We start from the raw sequence: 24130 nt of genomic DNA on the forward strand, positions 1-24130 counted from the left end.
ACGAAAAATGTGATATAATAGGTCTGTTCTTTATAGCTGAACTGGCTGCACTTGGCTGCACTAGTTCAGAGGTTATCTCTTTCCTCCCAATGTAGAGTAAAAAGGATAACCTCTGAACTAGTGCAGCCCAGTGTAGCCAGTTCAGCTATAAAGAACAGACCTAATATTCTTCAAATTGGATAAGAGAGACTCATGCATAGCGCATATCAGAGACTGCGCATTGAAGATAAAGAACTTGACTGGAATTGGACCAATCAGAACAAAAAATACTAAAATCTCTTTGTCCTGATGAACAGCAACGATTGACCAATCAGAGAGTCCTATTTTGAATTGGCCAATAGGCGATGTGGTCAATCGGGTGCCACCCGATGGAATTGGGCCAATCAGAACAAAAAGTACTAAAATCTCTTTGTCCTGATTGGTCAAATTTCAATCTCAAGATTGACCAATCAGAGCAAAGCTATTTATAGATCAGCTACTCTGATTCGTCAATTCCAACCGCAATCTATAGTGTAATACAGACTTAAATGATTTAACAATCGCTTATCAAGATTGTATTCTCGTAAATAATTATTGTTAACAACAATGCTTATTGTGCCACGTGGCATCAACAACATTAAAGTTGAGGTAAATATTTTTAATCAACAGTAGTATATGTTATAACAAGAAAAGCATGACCCAACGCTATGGCCAGTATTCATAGTCCGTTTTTATTTCAAGACCGTTTTAAGTAATGTCTTAAGGTATTAACTCGGCTCTGTGATTGGTTTAATAATTTAAGATTGTACTTAAGATTATCTTAAATATAAGCACAGATTGTGCATATCAGCTTATCTGTGTTTTTTTCTCCAATCTGTGCCGCTCCCCACTATGCCTAAACAAAGGCTTGCTCCAGGTTCCAGTATGCAGAGTTCGACAGTATTCCCGACATGGCGTAACCAATCAGACATCTCTCTTTGCATTCCAGATCCTTCCCTCCTTCTTTTCCTTCCTTTTATAAAATATTCTCCAATAGTTCTAATTTTTTCTCATTCCACGTGCTGTGTTTGGCTTTACATCTTATATATATATATGTGGGTATATTCTCGTCTATCATATATATATCTGTACTATAATATTATTTTGCACTTTATATAGATAAGATTACGAATTTCCGATATCTTCCAATGTCAAGATAATCGCATTTCATTGTTGTTGTTATTTTATACATTTAATACATACATTTTTATAAAATCGATGTTTTTTTTTCTTTTCTTTTATGAAAATTTAAAATTGTAATTGTACAATTTTTTAAAAACAAATTCGATTATCTTGCTTTGAGAAAAATATTTTTTATTGAATTTTTTATTTTTTATTGATTTTTAAAAAAATAATTTAGATAATAATAATGGAGATAAATTCCACGTGTAAATCACAGTCTTATTCCTTTTTCAAATGAGAATATTCAAATTTGTACGATTTTCGGACACCCTATATATACAGCCGAGTAATATATATAATTGTTATTCGTACATAAAAAACATGGACATTTAATTTTTTTTCGGGAAAAGCGCTGTGATGCGACAGCTACGACCGACGATATATTTCGGGAGCGTTTCGCGTTTCGAAATTGAATCGTCAAGTTGAAACGTCAATGCGTATCGCATCGTCACGTTTAATTATTCAGGTGGATCGCTCGATGTTGACGAGATCTAAATTCGACGACTCGAATGTAGTAGATATATACGATCCTATAATGGCGATATGATCAACGCGCGCCGATTTTCCTGAGTCACGACTCGAAATTTCCGTGAATTCTTCGCGAATCTTTCGCGAGTTTAGGTATCCTACTAATGCACCTGCTCGTCGTTTCTAGCGACGATGCTTGATGCTCGCTGAATTGTCAAGTCTAGCGCATGCAGGTGAGAGAAAAAGCATCGTGTGTATTTACGTCGTATTGCGCGATTTCGCTCAATTCGATTGTAAAAATTATTTCGATTGTAATAAGACGAATGGATTCAAGATTTAATTTATTTTCAAGGGACAATATTTTTGTTTGTACAAACACTATGAGTACATTGTGGAAACCTTGGCAACCCCTCACGACAGAATCGACAGCTCCCGCTATAATGAAGAGTCTAGACAACAGTTTAGATGACTTTGATAAGTTGCCTGAATTTAATCCCAAGCTATTTCTTGTAGACAAAAATCCCCTGATGAGCTCTTGCACGATGTGTCGTAATAATAATGACAAGAGTTTCTTGCTATTGGATGGATACGAGAATCTACAAGTCTCCGATGCTGAAGAGTTCCTGAAAAAATTGAATTGTGTCAAGGAGAACACTAAAGTGAAAGTGGTTTCGATATTTGGAAAAACAGGTGATGGCAAAAGCTACAGTATGAACCAAGTATTTTTCAAGGGCGAGGAGGTATTTCAAACATCAAACGAGCAGGATTGTTGTACATTAGGTGTTTGGGCGGCGTTTGATCCAATTTTGAATGTTATTTGCTTAGATACAGAAGGTATATACATCTTATGTATAATTATTCAGGCATAAACTTAATCTTCTGTATTAAATTCAACAAACATTGTTCATATTTAGGTGTTACAAATTGTGAAAACAAGCATACAAGATTGTTACTCAAAGTACTTGCAATATCTGATATTGTGATTTATGGAATCTACTCGGAAAGATTGAATAGAGACTTGTTCACATTTCTGGGTGCTGCATCCCGTGCTTACAGTTATCACTTCAAAGCTGCTTTACAAGCGATAGGCCAACAAGAGGGGATTTCAAACTCACTGAGCACACTTGGACCAAGTATTATAGTGCTGCATGAAACTAGACACACCATACCTTTGACCAACAGTACATATTGCTACTCTCTCAAAATTACAGTAATTTCAAACTGAGAATTTCATAAATATAATTTGTGTCACCATTTATAATATAATATATCTATCGATTTCTTTGTAGTTGGATCAGAAAATGCAGAAGATATCTTGAAAGCTAAATTTGCACAAATGAACCTTGAAATTGATGCCTTCAACTCTATTAAATATGTTGGGCTGCAGATGGTAAACAATACAACAAATTATGAACAACTGCGATCCGCGATCGAAGCCGAATTGAAAAATACGACGGTCCGTTCAGCCAGAAAGCCGCAGCTAGTATATAGTACGCTTAAAAATTTGAACGATCAATTTTCTAGTGAAATAGAAAATTTGTCCAATACTTTATTTCCATATCAGTACTTTACTTGCCCTGTTAAGTGTCTGAGTTGTGATAATGGATGCAACAATAGTATGGGACACCTTCGTGAAGGAAAATCGCACAGTAGTAATGCCAGGTTGATTTTCTCAGATACTAATGTTTTGTTTTGTTATGTTCAATTACTGTATAATTATATTAATTTTGATGTTTATAATAGGTGCAAATTCCAATGTCAGTATGAAAATTCGATATACATATGCAAGAGATGTTATAGGAATGGGAATGAAGTTGAAGTAACTCGACAGTATGAAGAAGAAGAGCAATATAGTTGGTATAGCTTAGCGAAAAGTGCCTGGTCAGGATATATTATAAATTGTCCACATTGTGGAGAAATATATAGAAGCAGACAATATTGGTATGGCAATAACTCAGAGGATATTGCTATACGCAAAAGAATCACACACGTGTGGAATTTGGTAAATATCGAAAAAGGATTTTTATATTTTTGGCATTTATCTTTTCAAAATAATCTCATCTTCTTTTTCAGCCAAATCGTTCTATAATATCGCCAAATACAGCGCAACGGGTTATCGATAGCGTTTCGTACATTACCGAAGCGGTTGCGAATGTTTCTCTACAGCCTGCAAAAGCGCTGAAAGCTTGGGCCGCGGATCAAGTGGCACCGTCATATTGGCGGCCAAACAGCGAGATAAAATATTGCTATCAGTGCAGAAACTTGTTTAGTCCGACAGACGATAAACATCATTGTCGCGATTGCGGAGAAGGTTTCTGCGCGCACTGTTCGTCAAAGACGAAGTGCGTGCCTAACAGAAATTGGTTTTCGCCCGTTCGAGTCTGCGACAAGTGCTATGAGAAGGAAACTAATTCCAGCGACGATTCCCTCGAGCCTCCTGTAGAGGATGTTGGCGTGCGAAAGGTCACGGAACACGTAGTGTCAACGCTCAATGTCGTCGGAACTGTCTTGAATTATTCTAAATGTAAGTAAAAAATGTTTTGTTTTATGAATATTTGTATCTATATAATTCTTCTCACACTATGGAATAAACTGATAAATTTTTCCATTTATATAGCGTTTATAAAAGATTCCGTTCGACCATCTTATTGGATACCTGATTCGGAGGTTGTCAGTTGCTGCGTATGCGACCGAAAGTTTTCCGATACGCTTCTTTTACATCACTGCAGGGCTTGTGGACGCGGGGTGTGTCAAGAATGTTCGCAACATCGTAAACCTGTACCTCACAGAGGCTGGGAACATCCCGTTAGGGTGTGCAATGCTTGCGTTTGAAATTGACTGAAAGTATACTTCTTAGAGGATAAGATCCCAAAATATAGATCTCACAATCAGAAAAACTCTGGAGATTTGCGAAATGAAATAAACGCTTATTTCATATACATAATCGCTTTTGTAATATGTACAAAAGCTATGTATTGAATTAATTATTGAATGCATCTTAGATTTATTTGACTAAAGATTTACAATCAGCCATAGATTTTTGGACACATCTTTTTGACATGTAATAAAAATTTGATTTTTTTATATAAACATTTCTTTAACACCTTGACTTGAAACATTAAGTATTTTTACCTGATATATAATATATAAATTATTTTAGTTTTTTAATATTAAATATTATATAAAATTTTTTCTGAGAGAATAGTTTTCTTATTATTTATATATTTATATATGACATATATTAGAAAGAGAAAAAGAGAAATATATAAGAGATATATAGAGATATTTAAAATTTCGAAAGATATAATTTAAGAGATTGGTACTAGAATTTTTAAAAGCAAGGGAAATCTTAGAGAAAAGCTGAAACCTTTACTTAGTTTAGCATCTCTGTATAATTAAAGCATAATACCAAGAATTATATACAGAATTATATGATTGTGCCATGATGATTGTTATTGTATTTAAAAAGTTATTTCCCGTAGCTCTTATTGAACATGTACACTACGTTTTTTTAATACAATTTTATATCTGTGAAAAAAAAGAGAAAAGATTAGAAAATGATAGATTAACATTATATTTATGAAAATGTTCTATAAAGTTGTATTATTAAAAATTTATATGGTAAGATATATAAAAAAAGAATTTTATATACACACATATAAAGCGCATGCGACATTATACTAACGATTGTACATATGTGCAACATCTGATCTTCTGATAAAAGTAACAAGTAGCTTTAAGAAAATATTGTCTATGAAAAATGTAAATTTTGTGGCTGTGACAATTGTTGAATATCGATAAAGCATTTGAAGACGTATTTATGTGGAATCGCGTGTAACGCGCAAATCATGCGAATTTTTTTCAGAAGTGGATTACTAATTTTATTTTATTCTGTACGATGCAATAAACAGTTAAAAATAAAGCGTGAAAAAATTTTCGAAATAAATTACTAATTTATCTTTTCTCGACTATTTTTATTCAGAAACATATATATATATAATGATAATTTTATGTATTTTATACGAGAGAGTTAAAAAATTCTACAAAATAAAATTTTGACAAGAGAAAGCAGGGAGAAAAGTTATTAATATTTAATTTATTGATATTTAAAATATTTTATACATGTAAAAAATCTCGAACTGACGATGTTTAGGAGCTAATGACTCATCTCGACTCGAAATCGGATTCTCCTCCGAGGACAGCAAGGACGATCCACATAACGCAGGACACGTTTGTGTATTCGCGGGTGACACGTGAAATCGCGATGATATCGAATCGCGATACGCGTGACGCGTGATACTTGGCGAGCACGTGATGACGTCAGAACATGGCGTCTCAATCAGCTGGATGTTGTGTAGAGTGTGCCCTGCGATGCCCGTCTTTAGAAAACTAACGGAGACCGCCGTCTGTCCGTCGAGATACGTGAGTTCAGTTTCTCCCGAGATCGCCGCGCGTACCGATCGATCGTTACGATCCTCTCGGCGAGGGTTGCATCATAAGGAATAAGGTGGAGAGCCCTAGCGAGGATCGCGGAGCGGCGGCGAGAAACGGCGAACGGTGACGCGGTGACGCGAAATGTCGCGTCTAGCCGACGACGACGACGTGACGGTGAGGTTTCTCTCGCACGTGAAGAGAGCTCGTTGGACGGGGCCGTCCGAGGACGGGTCCACCTCCGAGGACGACGCGACGCCTCGCCGTGAACGGGCCAGGAGGACGGGTCGCCCGAAATCGGCGAAAATCGAGATCCCGAGACGCTGCGAATCCGCGATTCTCCTCTCTCGCCGATCCGATTTATTATCTTATGTAATTTTCTCCGCGAGTGCATCCACGCGTCGCCGTATTGCGGACACGCATGTTGATATCGCGCGTGTGTATGTGTGGCAGCGAGTGATGCCGTGGCCATTTTCGCGTGTTTGCCCCTCGCGAGTTTCGTAATCATTATCAGCTCCATATTTGAATTCAACAAGTAATGCAGGTCGCCACGCTGCTGGCTGCTCGCTGAGCGAGGTCTCGGTGTTGACGTCGCGATCGACAACCGCGCGTTAATTTCGATCGAATCGTGGGCCCAACCCGGGGGGGAGAAAAATTCCAATCTCCGCGTCGAAATTGCCGCGATCCCGGATCGAGTAGAAACGCGGAAATAATCGCTCGAGATCCGTGTCGTCGACTAAAATTATACCGGTTTCGATTTTTCCGAGGAGGAAAAAGGAGAGAAAGAGAGAGTGCGTGTGTGCGCGATGTTCGCGATTCGCTCTTTCGGCGATGTGAGATTTCAAGAAACCGAGCGAAGTGGCGCAGCGAAATCCCGGATGGATTTCGTTATCGCGATTCGCGAAGCGGCGATCGATCGGCGGCCGATTTATTCTTAATCTCGGCCGAGCAGGCGCGGCGGATGCCATTGGTCGTCCAAATTCCTCTCGGGGAAGAAAAAAAAAAATTCGAATTTCGCGAAAGACGCTCGCGAGGAGCCGCGCTGGCAGGAGCGACGTTTGTCTCCGCAGGAGCTAGATACCCGAGGAGAGGAAAAAATGGAAAATTCTCCGAGATGCGCGTTCCCCGCGTGATAGCTGCGCGTCCATTTTGTCGCTTACATACATACGTATGTATGTCGGAGGATAAACAATCGCCGCTGGCATCGAGGCTACGCGAGCGCGACAAACATGCGCGGAGATTTCAATTTCGAAGCACCAGATGCGCCATGCTCCTTTATAATGTCCTCTCTCTCTCTCTCTATCTCTCGCTCTCGTTCTCTCTTTCTCTTTCTCTCTCGCTCCTCTTGCGCGTTTCTCGCGCGCCGCGCTCCGAAAATAGAAAAGCGGCCAGACCCTTATTTCTTGCCGTTTTCGCGGGGATTTTTTTGACGCCGTAACACGATATATTGTAACGCGCGGCGGTCGCGTCCTCTCTCTCTCTCTCTCTCTCTCTCTCTTTTTCTCTTCTTCTTTCTCTCTCTTCTCTTCTCTCTCGCGCGCTCATCAAGTTCAGCACAATCATTCTGCAGAATGATTAGCGATTTATGTATGAATCGTTCCTTAAGATTGTTAAGTTTCTTGAAGGTAGTGCAAAAATTAAAGATTGTTCTAAATTGTATTTAAAAGTGAAAAATTTGATGACAATTTGCAACGTGATACAAAAATTTTAGTAAAAAGTAGAACCTTTTATATGATGTGTGATTGTGGAAACATAATTTTGTTATGTATAGCAAAGAAACAATCGTCAAAATCTCACTTTCTTTTTATAAAAGATGCTTCAACATTTGTACAATTATTATGATCCATAGATTAGTTTTTTTTAAATAAATAATTAAATAATTAAAGTTTACTGGAATTTTGCGTATTTTTACTATAAAAATATTCATATTTTTTTCAAGTTACATATAACACATATCCATGCCAAAAATTTTCACAATTTTACTCTTTATCGAAGCTATTATAAGAATAGGAAATAAACTGTAGAAATATATTATTGAATTAAAAATATATTATTTAATTTGTTTATATATTGTATATATTTATTTTTATCCGAAAATATATTAATATTTTCAGTCACTTTTTGCAGGAACTGTACAATTAATGTAACCTTAAAGCAAACAGCGAGAGAGAGAGAAAGAGAGAGAGAGAGAGAGAAATTATTCTTTTATAAATAAGTTCAAAACCATAAGGTTTTTTAATGATTGTAGATATTGATAAATTTCTCTTAACAGTAAATTTTGTATTGTAAAGTATTGCAATCATTTTAATTAGCAATCCATTTTTCTTGGAACTTTATTCTATAATACTTTGCATATAATTAATATATATTTAGTACATACATATCATAAAATAGAATTTAATTAGTTTAGAATTTATAATTTGATAGTTATATTTATTTCTGATATGATATTTAATTTATGTCTCATACATAGAGAGACACAATCTAAAAAAGATTATAATTAATAAATTAGAAATAATTTGAATGATTTTTTACACATGTATCATATTTTTCTATATGATGATAATGATTTAATAGATATTTAAACAAAAATAAAAAAATATGTTTGCAGTGACCAAAAGACTCCATGCAACATGCCACCAGATAGGCCAGATGCATCAGGTATTGAAACTGACATAGAATTGAACTCTACTCAGAGTTATAATTTTGGAGAAACAGGTTACACAATGAATGACAAGGAGAAAGAAAACGCCAGCGTGCTGGTCGACTCGAATTCAACAAATAAATGTCAGAGCGAAATTTCTAGATGTGAAAAAACTGAAAAAAACATCGAAAAAAATAATCAGTCAGATGATGAGTTAACATCTCTCAGTTGGCTGCATCAACAAAATTTACTTAAGGGTTTAGATATTTCAAACCCATCCAAAGACATGAAGCACGAAAATATGCTAAATAATAATATCTGCGATGATATGGCGGATTTTTCTGAAAACACAAATTCTATATCAAGCTTAGATGATAGTTTCTGTCCAGGTAGAAATATATATTTATTATATATTTATTATTTGCTTCAAATATTTTCTTACAATTTGTTCTCTCTTTTCTTTTCTCATCAACTGTGTCTCTTTTTACAATGTTACAATAGAAAGTAATGGAAAAACCAACGCTGTAACGCTGAACGGAGGCGGACAAAACTATCAACACTCTACCAAGAATTGTCAAAAATCGATGCAAGTATATCAGGAATCCGCGAAAAGTCACTGCAATACTTCGCCAAGTAATCAAACGAAGATTTCTTTGAGCAACAATAATTTGCCAATGTCTAATCGCAACAAGCATCCTACCCATATACCATATGATCCTCATTTACACAGAAATAGTAAACCGCCGTATTCATTTTCCTGCCTTATATTTATGGCCATCGAAGATAGTCCTGTAAAGGCGCTACCCGTCAAGGAAGTTTATGCATGGATTCTGGATCACTTTCCATACTTTAGGAACGCTCCTACTGGATGGAAGAATTCCGTTAGACATAATCTCAGCCTTAATAAGTGCTTTCGGAAAGTGGAGAAAGCTCCGGTAAGCAAGCCTTATAGATATCTTTTTTTGAAAAAAAAAATAGTAGAATAAAATAAAATTATATTGTATCGCTGATTGTAGTTTTCTATTCTTCAGAATTTAGGCAAAGGATCATTGTGGATGGTAGATGCACAGTATCGCCCGAATCTGATACAAGCGTTGTCTCGCGCTCCTTTCCCTCCACCTACGACTCAAAATCTGTCTTCATCGGAAAAGCCTCCAAGAAAGTGCGCAAATACGCGTCTCCCGGATCCGGTTCTCTTCCCATATTTATCCAAAAGACTGGCGTCCAGCAATATCAGCGATAACGCAGAAACTGAGATAGATAGTGAGGTTGATGCAGCTGCAGCTGCTATGCTTTCTTTTAAACATGGACCCATCATTTTAAATCATAATAAAGGTATTAAATATATTGAAAATATGTATACACGAAATAATAGAATCACTATCTACATTTTATTAGTTGGACAAAAAAGATAGTAAAGACGTAGAGATGTAGTATTGAAAAGAGAAAGAGAGAGGGAAAGAAGATATTTATTAATTTATATGTTCTCCTATGTGCGTGTTAATGTATACTTCAATGCAGATCGTAAACGAAAATTACCGGAATCCGAAAAATTGGTGCCTGTGATCACCAGGAGTTCCAGCGAAGATCATACTTATAGTTGTATTACCTCGATAAAATTGGGAAGGTAAAGATATATTAATTTTGCGTATGATCGATGCAAAATTTACATAAACAAATAAATTCTACCGTTTTACCTCTACAGCAAACATTCGAGCGAGGAAGAACTGAATGTAGATTTTGATGAACAGAGAAAAATTGCGGAAGGTGCGGATGCGCTTCTGAATTTGGCCGGTGTTAATACAGCACTAAATCACAATAGAACACAGCATCACACGGTAACACAAGACATTAATCCGGCGCCAAAACCAGAAGGTAATTCAAAACCAAAAAGACGCTCTGCTACGAGTGATTATTCAAGCACTTCTGAGAAAAGGCGTAAAAGATGGCGAGAATGGGGAGAGGGAAATCGATGTGTAAAGCAGATTAGGGGTTAACATCAACAAATTTTGTTACATTTAAAATATATCGCATCGAGAGCTTTCCATTTCCATTTGCACGCGCGACAAATGGAAACATTTGAAAATTCTAGTAACAAGTCTAGTAACAAAAGGAGCGCTTTCGTTTTATAGTATTGTCTGTAAATTCTTCATTTACCCACATTTCTAAACGTGGCAACAATTTTTATGGAAATATCTTTGTGTGACCGAGTCGATTTCTCATCGCGTAAATATACAGAATTGCGCATGTAAATTCTTCCATAATTTCTAGTTTTTGCTAGAAAGAAGAGGGTTGTTGAATGCATTTTGAAATGATCGGTGTGGTTGCTCAGGGTTTACAACATGCTATATGCCAAAATACATTCGGTAGCACTAAACAACAAGCAATAATAGAGATGTAGCGTTAAAGAGATACTTTTTAAACACACTGTTGAAACATGATACGATTGAATAGCTTGTCAAGTATCAATGAAAGAAATTATTATTACATACTGAAGAGAATAACGGTAATCACATTTTAAAACTGTTGCGAGACGATTATACATATTAAGTCATAGAGAGTTTAATTAATGATAAAGTCCTATATCGGTTTTTCTTTTTTGTAGATATGTATAGAAGCGTAATTAGCACATACTGTCGAGAATAACAAGACTAATCTTTTTTCAAATCGCGACGTGGTAAAATACGAAAATAGTGAATCACTTTACATCAATCATCCGATGTATTACCATATTTCATTCAAAATAAGAAAAAATTAGTCTGGTTATTTCTGTGACAAATCGTGTATTCGAGAGAGATAGAAAAATTGATAATATATATGAAAACACACATATACACATTTTTATGTATATGTGTATATATACATATACATATATATATATATAAAGTGTATGTATATGTGCATGTATATGCAGATGTGTACACATAGCACACATTAAACCGATACAAACTTATTCACTATATACAATCGAACTTTTTTATTCTCAACTTATCAGACTCAAACATCCTCTTTATTCGCGATTTTTCCCTCGTTTTCCATTCGTTGATTGCATACGCGTAGAATAAAAATGTACAATCGCGTTCAAATATGTGTCCATAATTTCACTAGTCACTTTTGTTTTACGCGTTTATTATTAAACGTGAAGAAATAACGGGAAGACATCGCGGATATAGAATATAGATAGTTTATGGAAGTTTAGCTGATTGAGAATAAAGGAATTCTGTATATACGTATATACAAGATACTCCTCAATTTACTCGTAGAAATAACGTAAAAGTACGTGCAAAAATGAACGACGGAAAAGTTCACGTTTTTTATTCCCAATACTTTGCTAGACAAAAGACACAAATGTATACGCCATTTACATAAATGCAAAACTATTTATCTAGATCTAGGATCTAGCAAAATCTTTCCAAAATGTTTACCTCCGATAATTTTAATTAATCTTTACACGTTTTTTACTGACGATTATAGCCTTCAACTTTAAACATTATAAAGAAAAATATACATGTAATTAATCTTTCTTCTCTATGAATTTTTTATTCTTCGGCTTCTACACTGTCAAAATTATCGGGATTCTGTCATAATTATCGTAGATCTCTTACCACGAAATTTATACTCCTGTAGATAAAAAATTATCGTTTATAAGAAGCATACACATTTTCGTGGTTCAGTTTTTCCGTCACGATGTTCTTTCACGAGAAATTGGGAGAACCCGGTATATAAACAAATCATGTGCACTGTTGCACATGTATGACATATGTGCCACACACAGACGCATTATCAAAAAATAAAAAATAGAAAAAATAAAAGAAAAAAGTCAGAAAAATTATTGAATACGCGTTCAACGTGGTTTTGAAACGAGAAGGAAACTTTATCATTTCACATCTTTTTCTATACTCTCTTTGTGGCTTTCAAGATGATTTTTTGAACATTGTTGTACATATGTAGACCTTCTAATGTATCCACAGACCAGTTTTGGTATTCAGTTAGAAATTGAATATATATATATATAGCGATTGAATATATGATCGATGATAATAATATTGATCGAATAAGGATGAAAAAAAAATAGCGGTACACGGAAATACAACCTATTTTTATAAAAAACTATAACATGATAAGAAGAGTGTGAGAGAGAGAAAGAGAGAGAGAGAGAGAATAAGAAAAAAAGAGATACGATATATAATACCATGTAAATTGTAAGATATGTACTTGTGGTAAAATATGTACTTGCTACAAAGAAAGCGCGAACGAGAGAGAGAAAGTAATTAGGCAAACTGGTCTTGTATACATTAATATGTAGTTCTATATAGAGAGAACATATATTTTTACAGGGCGCTGCCCGCGTGATAAAGGCTCTTCCTACTAATTCGCTGGTACGCAATTTATTAGCTTAAAAATATCACTACAAAGTATAAATATTAGTAATTTGAAATGAAAACACACTATTGTGTTGTAGCGCAACCTGATCGATTTCTACATATCACGATGTGGTGACGAAGCGTGTCTTAGAAATTTTTTTCTTTTTTATAGCTGCATCTTATTTGTGTCGCTTCGAAACACGCGCAGAATTACTTATGACGATCTTGCAATTGAATATTACCATTATCATTATGCAATTGAATATCATAGACTATTATTAGTCTCGTTTGCACATTACATATACATAATATAGAATTCAGAATAATATTTAGTAGAAAGCGCTATTACAATAATAATATATAAATTAACACTTTCGCAAATCACATTCAGCACAGTACATTTTTATTTTATAAAAATATATCTATGATAAAGAAATCTTTATCTTGCAAATGCGAAATATTTTTTAAGGAGTCTGAAAAAAAAAACAAACACGCATAAAAATTGGACTTTGACAGGATGCGCTACATCAAATATCTAATGTGATTGTAGTTTATAACTACACACCGGAAAAATTTGATTCAAGGTGAAAGAAAGAATGCCATGTGTGCTCAATATATATATATATATGATATTATTGACAATTTACTTAAAAAAATAATTTTTTTTAAATTGAGGAAATGGCCAAAAAATTTATTTCTAAAACCTATGTATTTCCTGGCTTTTTAAATTATTCTATTTCATATCGTGTTTATATTATGCCATTATATTCAAAAATATTCTGCTCAATATTACGTATATACTTTACAAAGCTGCATTCAATCGCGCAAGCAATTTATTTTTTATTAAAACTTTATTTTATTGTTATTACCTGTGATAGTGTATATTGAAAAATCAATTATACGATCAATTATACGATTTTATTGTTATACTTAATTGTATATTTGAAGTTTTAGAAAATTCTATATATTATGTTGTTTAGCAAAAAAATATTATTAAATACGAATATTATTAATCAATTGGCATTCTTACTCACACCTTATACGAATATCTATCTCGATATCGATTAAAAAAAACAAGCTGGCATCTTTTCAAATGGATATTTGTATGGGAATTAACGTTATAGCCTCACGATTTGTTAATATTCTCTTAGTCTAGCTTGTTTGTTTGCTACGACTGAAGATCTGTTCTTCCACATAGAATTAATTCTAAATTAATCGGCCGTAGAAAGATTGAGGATGCCATTCATCGTCATCATGATACACAGTAGCTAATCGATAGATTTATAAAGTGTAGATTATAAATCGATTAGTCGTTATAATGTAAAGCAATACACCAGTTAATCCTGACATTGGGCGAAATACTCTAGTCAGCCGGTTTTCGTAGGTGGAATGGGCTTATGTGCAATGTGTCAATCACAGAGTCAAGACGAAGAATCGAAATGATAGACTGTTACTCTATAATTGCGTTATGTAAAAAGCAAGAGAGAGAAAAAGTATTAAGATCGCATATTAATGTGTGCATTAGTGTCGATTTAAACATCGCGATCATGCTGAAGATTCATAAACTGATTATTCATTTCGAGTTATCATTTTATTCGGAGTGTGCTATTATTACGACCGGCTGACAAATGAAATCAACATAATGACAGACACCAAAAGAACACTGATTATGGAGCAAAGCAGATTACGGGCGTGTCGTTGTAACTAGCCAGGGACAATCAAAAAGACATGATGTATTTGATTTGCCTCCATTACATGACATCGTGCCAAATGCAGAATACTTTGAGTTTGGAAGATCAGATATGTTAATTTATATATACACATATATATATCTACAGATTGTATATTATAAGAATTTTGTTGGCGTAATATATAATATTACATATATTATTATTATTATATTATTATTATTATTATTACTCATTTTAGAATCATGCTGTAAAATGTTTGTTAAGTTTTTGATCTTGCTTATATATATATATAAATATATATAAATATATATATATATATATATATATATATATATATATTTATATATATCTTGAGTATATTTAATATTTTAGGCTGTAACCGCAAGAAAATTTTATCTAATGAAACAAATGAAAACAATTACAAAATGTGTTGATTATTTTGTCTAATATCTCTTCTTTAATATGTGTGTATTATAGACATAGTCTAAATCCAACACCGAGGATTCCACAATGAGATGTTTACAATGCTTTATTAAGAAAGGAGACAAAGTACATCTAGCAGAGCGTTCTCTTTATCATTTTTATTCGCGTTTTGTGCATATTTCTATTCAATTACTTGGCTATTTTTTCAGAAAAAAAACAAATCCTCTAGTTTTGTCTCTTGATTTTCTAGATATTCTTTAGACCATGTCATTAATACTAATCAATATTCTATTTATCAATATAGTAATTAATATTCCACTTATACATTATGGTTATAATCTGTAAATATATTTTTTTTTAAATCGAAATATAATTTTTTTCTTATTAAAAATGCCAGATAATTAGTTTTATATTAATACTTTGTCAAAATAAAACAAAAATGTGATACATTAGTGTAAAAATATATTTGAAAAAAGAATTTAATATACAATATATGAGATAAAAAAATTATTGATAATTTAAAACATTTATGATAATATCATCTCATTTCGCTATTCAATTGTAAAATATCAAGTCAACAAGTAAAAAATTATTGAGTAAATTACGATCTTTATAAAATTATTTAATATAATTGACTTATACAAGACACAGATATAAGATTAACAATAAAAAAAGTCATATTTGTTACATTTGCTAAAATCAATTGTAAATTGAATATTGCAATCTAATTTTCGTTATATAAATTCGAATTATTCAATTATTCAATTCTTATTACATTTGGATGGTGTGGAACTAAATACACTTCCTATATTCTCTCTCCAAGATAGTTGAGTATTGTTATTTTTAGATGTTATTTGTTCGTTCCTACGAGTTTTGTAATTCACCGATATATTGCTATAATTGTCTACTGTATGCATTGTACTATTCATACTGTAAGTTTGATAACCAGTGTCTTGAACTGAATTTGAAATACTTTGCTGATCAAACGTGCCAAACATTGTATTATTTTGTCTGTGACTTTCCTGCATGGAATTTTTTATTTCAGTCTTAATCTTTAAATCTATATCATTATTGTCCTCTTTATCATTGAATAGGACGGCGTCGAAATACACAGTATCCATGTTAACTGAATTTATACATCTTGGCAATTCTTCCATATTAATAGAATCACATACATTTGTTTCATCATTATGTATACTTATTATTTCATGATTGTCCTCAGTATGTTTCATGTTATTCTTATCCAAGGATGTATCTAAAATAATTTAAAAATAATATTGTTATACAAGTATATCTGTATATTTAGAAAGAATAGTGTAATATGTGCCTAAGATTTATTTTCCTTTAAGAAAAGTTGTATTTTGATAATCCACTTTCTATGCTTATTTCATTGCTATTTTAAATGAAATCTAAATATACTTGAATAAAAGAACATTTTCTTATATCAAATATATTTTATAAAAAGTTTTCCACTATAAACTTGAATCAGAATTTCACAGAATTATTAATATATAACGTCATATAATAACAACATAATACACACACATATATTAAAATTTTTTTATTCTGAAGTTGAAGAAATAATTTTTTGTTCAAAGCTTTTTAAAGTATTTTTGTTCAGTGTTTTTCTAAAAATTAAATATAGGATATGTTATATTTTACTCCAAAACTGAGATTAGAAATAATTTTGGTTTAAATTGCAGTAATTCTGACTTAGAACTTTAAATTTGAGAAGTAAAAATAAATGATAACCATTAGTCGAATTTTCACTTTTGTCCATAACTACATTGTCTATACTCATATCCATTGCAAAGTCTAAACGAATAGCCGAACGAGAACTGCGTGCAATTTTCTCACACAACACATTGTTTTCAATAGTATGTATTGGTGACATGTCAGGTGGGGAAACACTTTTAGATTTTACTGCAGATGACTTGTTTTGTCTAGTTTGCAACAACCTCTGAAACATATCAACTTTAATAATAAATAACATATAAATTACAAGAAAAAGATTATATACTAATTAATCTTATTTGCAGAAATAAAAAAATAAACACTTTTATATATAAAAATAATTGTCCAAAATTACTATAATTCACATACCTTTAATGGTGTGCCATGGACAAACATACCACTTTGTGGAGGACTACAGGACAATGTCATGGAAGTACTTGTTTTGACTGGTGATAAAGATATAAAACTGTCATTATCAGTACATTCGTCATGATTAAAAAATAATTTTCTCCTCAGTGAATTATAACTTAAATTTACATCATCACCATCTGTGTTTTGTTCCTTTTGAATACATAAAAAGATTTCTGTTAACAATTTTATATAATCAATATCAAGTTACTTTTATCCATCAAAGACCAACCTGAGTAAATGTGAAGAAAGGTTTCAAGGCTTCTTCAACATTTTGCGGTAGATTAAAAGGTAAAGATAATACTGTCTGACTCCATGCTAAAAATAAAAAAATACTAATAAAATTAATCAATCTTAAGATATCAATTCCATATTATTTATTTTTTTACCCTCTTTTCTTGATTTTGAAGGATCTTTTATAGAATTTAAATCATCCAGAGGCCTATTAGGAGTATCCAAGGATGGTTTAGTCTCTTTTTGTCTGATATCCCAAGGACTTGGAATTATATGATTTTGCTTAAAGAACCGATCTATAGCTGCCTGGGCTTTTATCTCCAGTTCTGGGTCTGGAGTATGTACTTGATGCACAGGAAACTCTTCGATCTTTGCCGGCTTTATACGTGCTAATTCATCTATGTTCCATTTAAATCCTGGTGACTCTTGCATAGGGCTCGATACCTACGTATTGCAACAACAAACTCTCACATCACATTAACCATTAGAGCATTTTAATTATCAGCAGAATATAATTAAGTTAAAACATTCGGCTCTTGTAGATAGAATGACCTTAGTAAATATAGTCGGGCTGATGACAGGTAGATGCAGTCTATTAATCAAGTCAGGTTCAAATGGATTTCTAGTAATGAGCTTCCTAAGCTTGGATGGTGGAGTGATGTGAGTCGATAGACCAGTAAAAGGTAAAGATTGTGCATTATTTTGATTGTGAGATTCAAAAGGTCGTCTTAACCGCAATTCGTTCTGTTTCACCGGTGTCCTATGCATCCAGAGATTATTTATCAAAGGGCTATCGACTCTCCGCACTTTGCTAGGTGTACCCCATCTTGCTTGCTCCATTATATCCAGAGAATTTTTTGAGAATCGCACCGAAGTATGTAAACAAAGTTCATCGAAGTTTACGTTTCTTTTCGCCGATCTTGGCTATTATTTCAGTCCATATGTGTGACAGCGATATTTCTAGATCGCGTATTTGTGAATTATGAAAATCAGTTTTCTATAAAGAAATCATGAAATTAAAACTTGGTCTATCTTTCGAATATGTTTTGAATATTTGAATCTCATACTTACACATCACCATGCTTCGGTCAGTTTCGTGGATTCTTGAGTTGCGTTCGAAAATCTACTCGTAGAATAGCGTTCAACTGACCTATCAGGACGGAGAAATCTTTGCTCTTTTTCTTTCAATTGGATAATCATACATTACTCTAATCCCATTGGATTTTCGAACATAACCCAACGTGCTGATATGTGTTTGAATTTTTTGCGCATGCGCGGCATCAATAAAATATCTGTGAAATATTTGCGAAATTTCAATCGTTTGCTTTCTCTTTCTAGCCTGTAGCTCAAAGAAACTAAACTATTACTATTATACATGAAAAGATTCTCCTTTCCTTAAGAAAATTTATTTAATTTTTCGAATCATACAGGTTTTATTATTATTTATATTATATTATTTACGTTATATTATTTATATTATATTATTTATATTATATTATTTACAGTTTCTAAGAATCAAGCACTCAATTATTAATTACAATTTTTAATATTAGATAGACATAATTGATTAACATTTTTATTAGAGATAACAATAATTGAATTTTAAAAACAGAGATTTATTTAGCGTGCATTTTTATACAGAAATTATGAATATAAAATTTGATTATAATACTGTAATAATAAAGTAAAATTGTTCTTTATGAACATGTCACAGATATAAGAATAAGAATATTCTGGTTTCATTCTATTGCATTTAAATTCACAGGAACTCTTAACTTACAAATCAAGAAGCAATCTAGCATTTGCTACTTCCTTTTTAAAACTTTCTAAAATATTTTCGTCAATTTTTTTGTCAGATTCTATCTGTGTTGTAGGCAACATGTAATTCACAGCAAATTTGATTGAAAATTTCTTTAAATTCTGAAAAAATTCATGCATTATTTGTAATATATATACAAATAAATATAGCAATTAATTTAATTTTGATATTCAATTGTACATGTAATAATTACATCATTATTATATTCCATTGCAGTACTGTAAACAAAGATTACACTTGCTGGAGTGACTTTTCGTTTTATTTCTCGTATACAACTACTTATAAGCTTAGTGTCACACAACATCATAGCTAATTTGAACAACTCTATAAGCAAAAGTATTGTTTTAATTAAAAACATACAGCAAAAATACAGCACATTTAATTAAAGCTTACTTAATAATTTATGCATAGATAATAGGTCGATCGCTCCAGTATACAAGTATTTTAGAAAGGCTTTATACGCGGTATAGGAATATACGGAAGGCAGCGTCAAAATACTGTCGAGAGAAAATATCAAAGTATGATGAAATTAATTTAGTAAAGAAGTTTTTAATAAAAATAATATTCGTTCTTTTGTAAATATTTACCTCTGATCTTTTTCTTTAAAATTACGGAACATCGCCTCGAAATATTCACTACGACTACGCAGAATAGCTTTATGAACGTAAATAGAATGATTCTTCACCTGTATTGTAAAATCACTTGTCGACTATATGAAAGAAGAAACGAAAATTATTAAATACACTAACGCGTGAATACACATTATCTTGCATTAAAAACGCGAAAAAGGCATGCAGAAATGACAAACACCAAATATCATAGAACGAGACATACAGGATCGTCGAATAAAGTTTGAGAGCATTTCAGGATATCCGATTGTACATCTATGTATCCAAGTTCATTCATAGATAAAATTATCGGATATGTGTCAATATCGTGCATAAGCGCTTCTTGCACGGTCGAAAACTGAGTAACAATCGGAAATTCTATATCGCAGCCAAAGTAATTGCCCCATACATAGATATATCCATTATTTCCAAGAATGGCACTTCTGTCGCTGTGATATACTGCAGCAATGTCCAATACCTTTTGCAATTTCGGTATGTTCAACTGCAGATTACACAAAATTATTTTATTTCTACTTTTTTTATTGTGACAACTAAATAAAATAAAATAAAATAAATAATAAAATAAAATAATAAAATAAAATAAAATAAAACTAAATAAAATTAAATAAAATAATAAATACACAAAATTATTTGATTTTTGCTTTTTTTATTGTGACAACTAAATAAAATAAAATAAAACTAAATAATAAAATAAAATAATAAAATAAAATAAAATAAAACTAAATAAAACTAAATAAAATAATAAATGAATTACCAAGTTATAATAATAATTTTGTTTGAAGATATAGAGCTGTCCTTCATTCGAAAGTGCCAATGCATGTGCATACCCACAGACTACTTTAACTGAAAATCAATATCAGTTGTTCAGCAATATGTGTTATTAATATATTTTTGAAAACAAAATTTTAGTAACAAATTACCTATTACTACAGTTGAGAGCTCAGTGCGCTTTTCTGTAAATCGCTGATGTTCACAAAGATCATAATATATATTATTTAAATTGTCATTCAGCATATAATTACTACAAGGGGTCAAATGAAGACCCCTACTGTATATTTCACCCATATCAGTAACAGCCATAATGAAGGACGAGCCACAAGCGATGCAAACGATTTTATTTTTATCAAAATTTTCTTCCTGTATTATGTAAGGAATTTGTGTCTCTGAGGAAGAGGCTGACTTTATCGATTCTGATTCTGACTCTGAAGAAGATGCTAACCGTGATGGATGAAGGTACAAGATATCAAACCGACTATATATATATACCTGAAATAATCTAAGTTATTTAACTGATAATGATATAAATATTATTGTTAAATTTCACATAAAATATATACTTTTCCATCATCAGTAAGAACGAGAAAATCTGTTTCATTGCAAGCAATATCTATAATATGTTTCTTTTTTAATTCAAGTTTAATGGGTTCAGTTAGGATCGTATTATATCCTACTTTAAATGCAGACTCTGCCTTATAATTCCATGAATATACCTTTTAAAAGGATAATGTTGTCATTAATTTTAATACTTTATTTATACATTCTGACTTACTTTTGTAAACAGAAAATAAAAAAATTTGATTATAAAAATACATTAATAAAAAAATTTTAGAAAATAATAAATTTATATTATTTCAGCATGGATATTACATGTAATCTGATGAATTTATTATAAAACAGTCAATTCTCTATAAAATCACAACGATGTCAATGTAAAAACATAAAATTTTTATAACATAAAATCCATGTGATATTATAAAAGTAAACATATAAGAAAGAGATACATTAATTTTAAAATAGCTTCAAAGCTAGCAAAATGAATGTATTAAATATAAAAAAATTATATATTGTAATCTCTATTCTCTTTGTAGAATGAAGATATTAGAAAAACATCACAAAATTCTTCTTAAGTTTCAAATTCAAAGTTAATCTTTTTCTTTATCTGTATGCTTCATTTAAAAAGATAATAATTATAATATTTTTCAAACATTGTACTTAAAATTTTATGCTTATATATAATCTACTATAAAAACATTTATATAATTTTAACTTTATAATTTTTGAGCATACTTCTCCTTCTTCTGTAAGAGCAAACATATAATATCCATAAGTAAACTTCTTGATATTTTTATTACATAAGATTTCTACTTTTCTTGGCCATGATATTACATTATCTCTCTCTGGTATCCCTAATCGATGATTCTTATTATTACCTATGGCATATGTCATCTTATCTCTTGTTACAATTAAAGCTCCATCATCTGTTTGAAAATATAAATGTTATTGTCAAAGCAAAAAAAGATAACAAAAAGTAAGAAGAAATTTTACTATATATCAGAGCCAGATCAATTCGCAGAAGAATTTCCTCTTCTAGTAGAGTAAAGATTGGCCATTTCTTGAAATTCAATAAATATTTGTTCCCAACAAGATTATTTTGCAACTTTTTTGTCTTGTCACTCTGTATCTCTCTATTAATATTGATTTTTTAATTTATTTAATAACTTATTAATATAACAAATTTGATAAATTAATTGATAAATGTTTGATCTGCTTCAAATATTTGAAATTTTGATTTCAATTACTTTCAATACTTAAAGCATTAAAGATATTAATTTTATATTATACAATTCAAATCTCAAATGAAATGATTAAAGCACATATTCATATCATTGTATTTGGCCTAAGTATAAAATTTTTAATCTTTGCATATGTTACGTTAAACGGTTTAGAATATTTTTTAAGGCATGTATTGAGCGACGATTTTAAAATCTTTGTTTTTACACAAAAAAATTAAATGAGTTTTAATAAGTTCATTTTTTATAAAAATTTAAATAGAACAAGTCAAACATTTACACATTATTTCTACTATATCAAGTTTTATTTTGACTTTGTACGCAATTTGTGAGTAAGATATCCTTTGGTAATTTCAACATACTCTTCCTCACTTGTTGTTGACTCCTTTCTTTGACGGTTTACAGGAATATCTGTCTTTTCTGTTTCGATTTGACTCATTGCGTATGACCAAAAGAGATGACTTCTAGATGTAAAAATAAAAAAAATGCTCTCACCCTTTTGATGGCAATTAAATTCTTTGCCAATAGATTATAGATATTGGTTACCAATTACAAAGCACACGAGGAAAATATAATTCTTATTTTATAATATAACTAAAGATCCTCAAGCAAATGTGATATTCCTTTGTTCTTATATTGGAGTTTGAACACTAATATGCCAAATACTTTTAGTCAAAAATGGCGTTTAAATAGACAGAAAGAGATGTTCAATTTGTTCACAACCTCAACCATTAAACAGTATAGTCACCGATGAGATAAACATTTGTGGCAGAAATTATAATGTTATGATGATGTTTTCATACTGTCTATGAACGCTTACAACGCCAAAAGGAAAGGTGTAAACAATACTTATGTAAATATCACTTCAAAGTGTCCAAAAAAACGCATGTTATATAAAATCAAAACGTAACAAGCTGATAGCAAGCATCCGTTAGAAATGCATTTTATGGTAGTGTTTACGAAATGGTAGTGTTGACGAAAAAATAATGAAGTAATTTTTCCAATATAAAATGAATACACCTCCCTATTGAATTTTAATATATTTATCGATTATCTATAAAATTTTTAAATATCTATATAATTTCCATATATAATTTTTAAACTAATTGTGTTTATCTAACATAGTTCCTTTTTTTTTTCTTTAATCATTTTTTTATTTAGCGCATTTGTAAAGAAATAGAATTGCAATATATATTACATATCAGATTTAGGTATTGTATAAATATTATTCATGTATCTCTAACACATATTTCTATGTAGTTTTATTCATATAAATCGAATACACTTGATAATTTTCTTCAGTATTTCTTTTTTAAACATATATAACACTGATCAATATAAAAAATTATATACATATATATATATATATTTATTTATTTTTATATACTTATATTTTTATATATTTATATAAATTTATGTTATATTTATATATTTATATATTTATATAAATTTATGTTATATTTATATATTTATATATATTATATAAATGTATAAATATATATATATATATATATT

The 24130-nt window shown here is 31.4% G+C and overlaps 4 protein-coding genes across 12 annotated transcripts; 2 read left to right on the top strand and 2 right to left on the bottom strand.

Moving 5' to 3' along the window:
* Positions 1–918: 918 nt before the first annotated feature.
* LOC145972996 (zinc finger FYVE domain-containing protein 1) lies at positions 919–5630 on the top strand. 4 transcript variants are annotated; one of them, XM_083102097.1, is made up of 8 exons: positions 921–1073; positions 1856–1901; positions 2021–2502; positions 2583–2849; positions 2958–3330; positions 3412–3670; positions 3742–4192; positions 4286–5630. In XM_083102097.1, the coding sequence occupies exons 3-8, from the start codon at positions 2049–2051 to the stop codon at positions 4498–4500; spliced, it is 2019 nt and encodes a 672-aa protein (XP_082958223.1). In that variant the 5' UTR covers positions 921–1073; positions 1856–1901; positions 2021–2048; the 3' UTR covers positions 4501–5630. The 4 variants fall into 4 exon arrangements, with proteins under 4 accessions (XP_082958225.1, XP_082958223.1, XP_082958224.1 ...); XM_083102098.1 differs by lacking the exon at positions 921–1073 and having other exon boundaries at positions 1333–1901; positions 2021–2115; positions 2182–2502; XM_083102099.1 differs by lacking the exon at positions 1856–1901 and having other exon boundaries at positions 919–1073; positions 2182–2502.
* Positions 5631–5968: 338 nt separating this feature from the next.
* Positions 5969–15454, top strand: LOC145972723 (uncharacterized). 5 transcript variants are annotated; one of them, XM_083101553.1, is made up of 6 exons: positions 5969–6090; positions 8711–9132; positions 9245–9678; positions 9760–10078; positions 10265–10370; positions 10449–15454. In XM_083101553.1, the coding sequence occupies exons 2-6, from the start codon at positions 8733–8735 to the stop codon at positions 10738–10740; spliced, it is 1551 nt and encodes a 516-aa protein (XP_082957679.1). In that variant the 5' UTR covers positions 5969–6090; positions 8711–8732; the 3' UTR covers positions 10741–15454. The 5 variants fall into 5 exon arrangements, with proteins under 5 accessions (XP_082957679.1, XP_082957680.1, XP_082957681.1 ...); XM_083101554.1 differs by lacking the exon at positions 5969–6090 and adding an exon at positions 6097–6276; XM_083101555.1 differs by lacking the exon at positions 5969–6090 and adding an exon at positions 6296–6634.
* Positions 15455–15663: 209 nt separating this feature from the next.
* Bora (aurora kinase A activator-like protein bora) lies at positions 15664–18836 on the bottom strand. The gene is made up of 7 exons (XM_083101551.1): positions 18669–18836; positions 18150–18594; positions 17753–18041; positions 17596–17681; positions 17325–17516; positions 16974–17181; positions 15664–16476 (listed from the first exon to the last, which is right to left on the bottom strand). Exons 2-7 carry the CDS (start codon positions 18435–18437, stop codon positions 15983–15985), a joined length of 1557 nt encoding a protein of 518 aa, XP_082957677.1. The 5' UTR covers positions 18438–18594; positions 18669–18836; the 3' UTR covers positions 15664–15982.
* Positions 18837–19276: 440 nt separating this feature from the next.
* Positions 19277–23332, bottom strand: LOC145973326 (RCC1 and BTB domain-containing protein 1-like). 2 transcript variants are annotated; one of them, XM_083102605.1, is made up of 12 exons: positions 23162–23332; positions 22978–23079; positions 22371–22510; positions 22113–22303; positions 21383–21535; positions 20966–21311; positions 20800–20888; positions 20251–20526; positions 20004–20125; positions 19810–19913; positions 19610–19740; positions 19277–19517 (listed from the first exon to the last, which is right to left on the bottom strand). In XM_083102605.1, exons 2-12 carry the CDS (start codon positions 23052–23054, stop codon positions 19374–19376), a joined length of 1773 nt encoding a protein of 590 aa, XP_082958731.1. In that variant the 5' UTR covers positions 23055–23079; positions 23162–23332; the 3' UTR covers positions 19277–19373. The 2 variants fall into 2 exon arrangements, with proteins under 2 accessions (XP_082958731.1, XP_082958732.1); XM_083102606.1 differs by lacking the exon at positions 23162–23332 and having other exon boundaries at positions 22978–23150.
* Positions 23333–24130: the final 798 nt, after the last annotated feature.

This window comes from Camponotus vicinus, unplaced genomic scaffold (genome assembly GCF_025532165.1).
Source record: "Camponotus vicinus isolate PSW18456_S1 unplaced genomic scaffold, iyCamVici1.0 SCAF_6, whole genome shotgun sequence".
NCBI lineage: Eukaryota > Metazoa > Arthropoda > Insecta > Hymenoptera > Formicidae > Camponotus > Camponotus vicinus.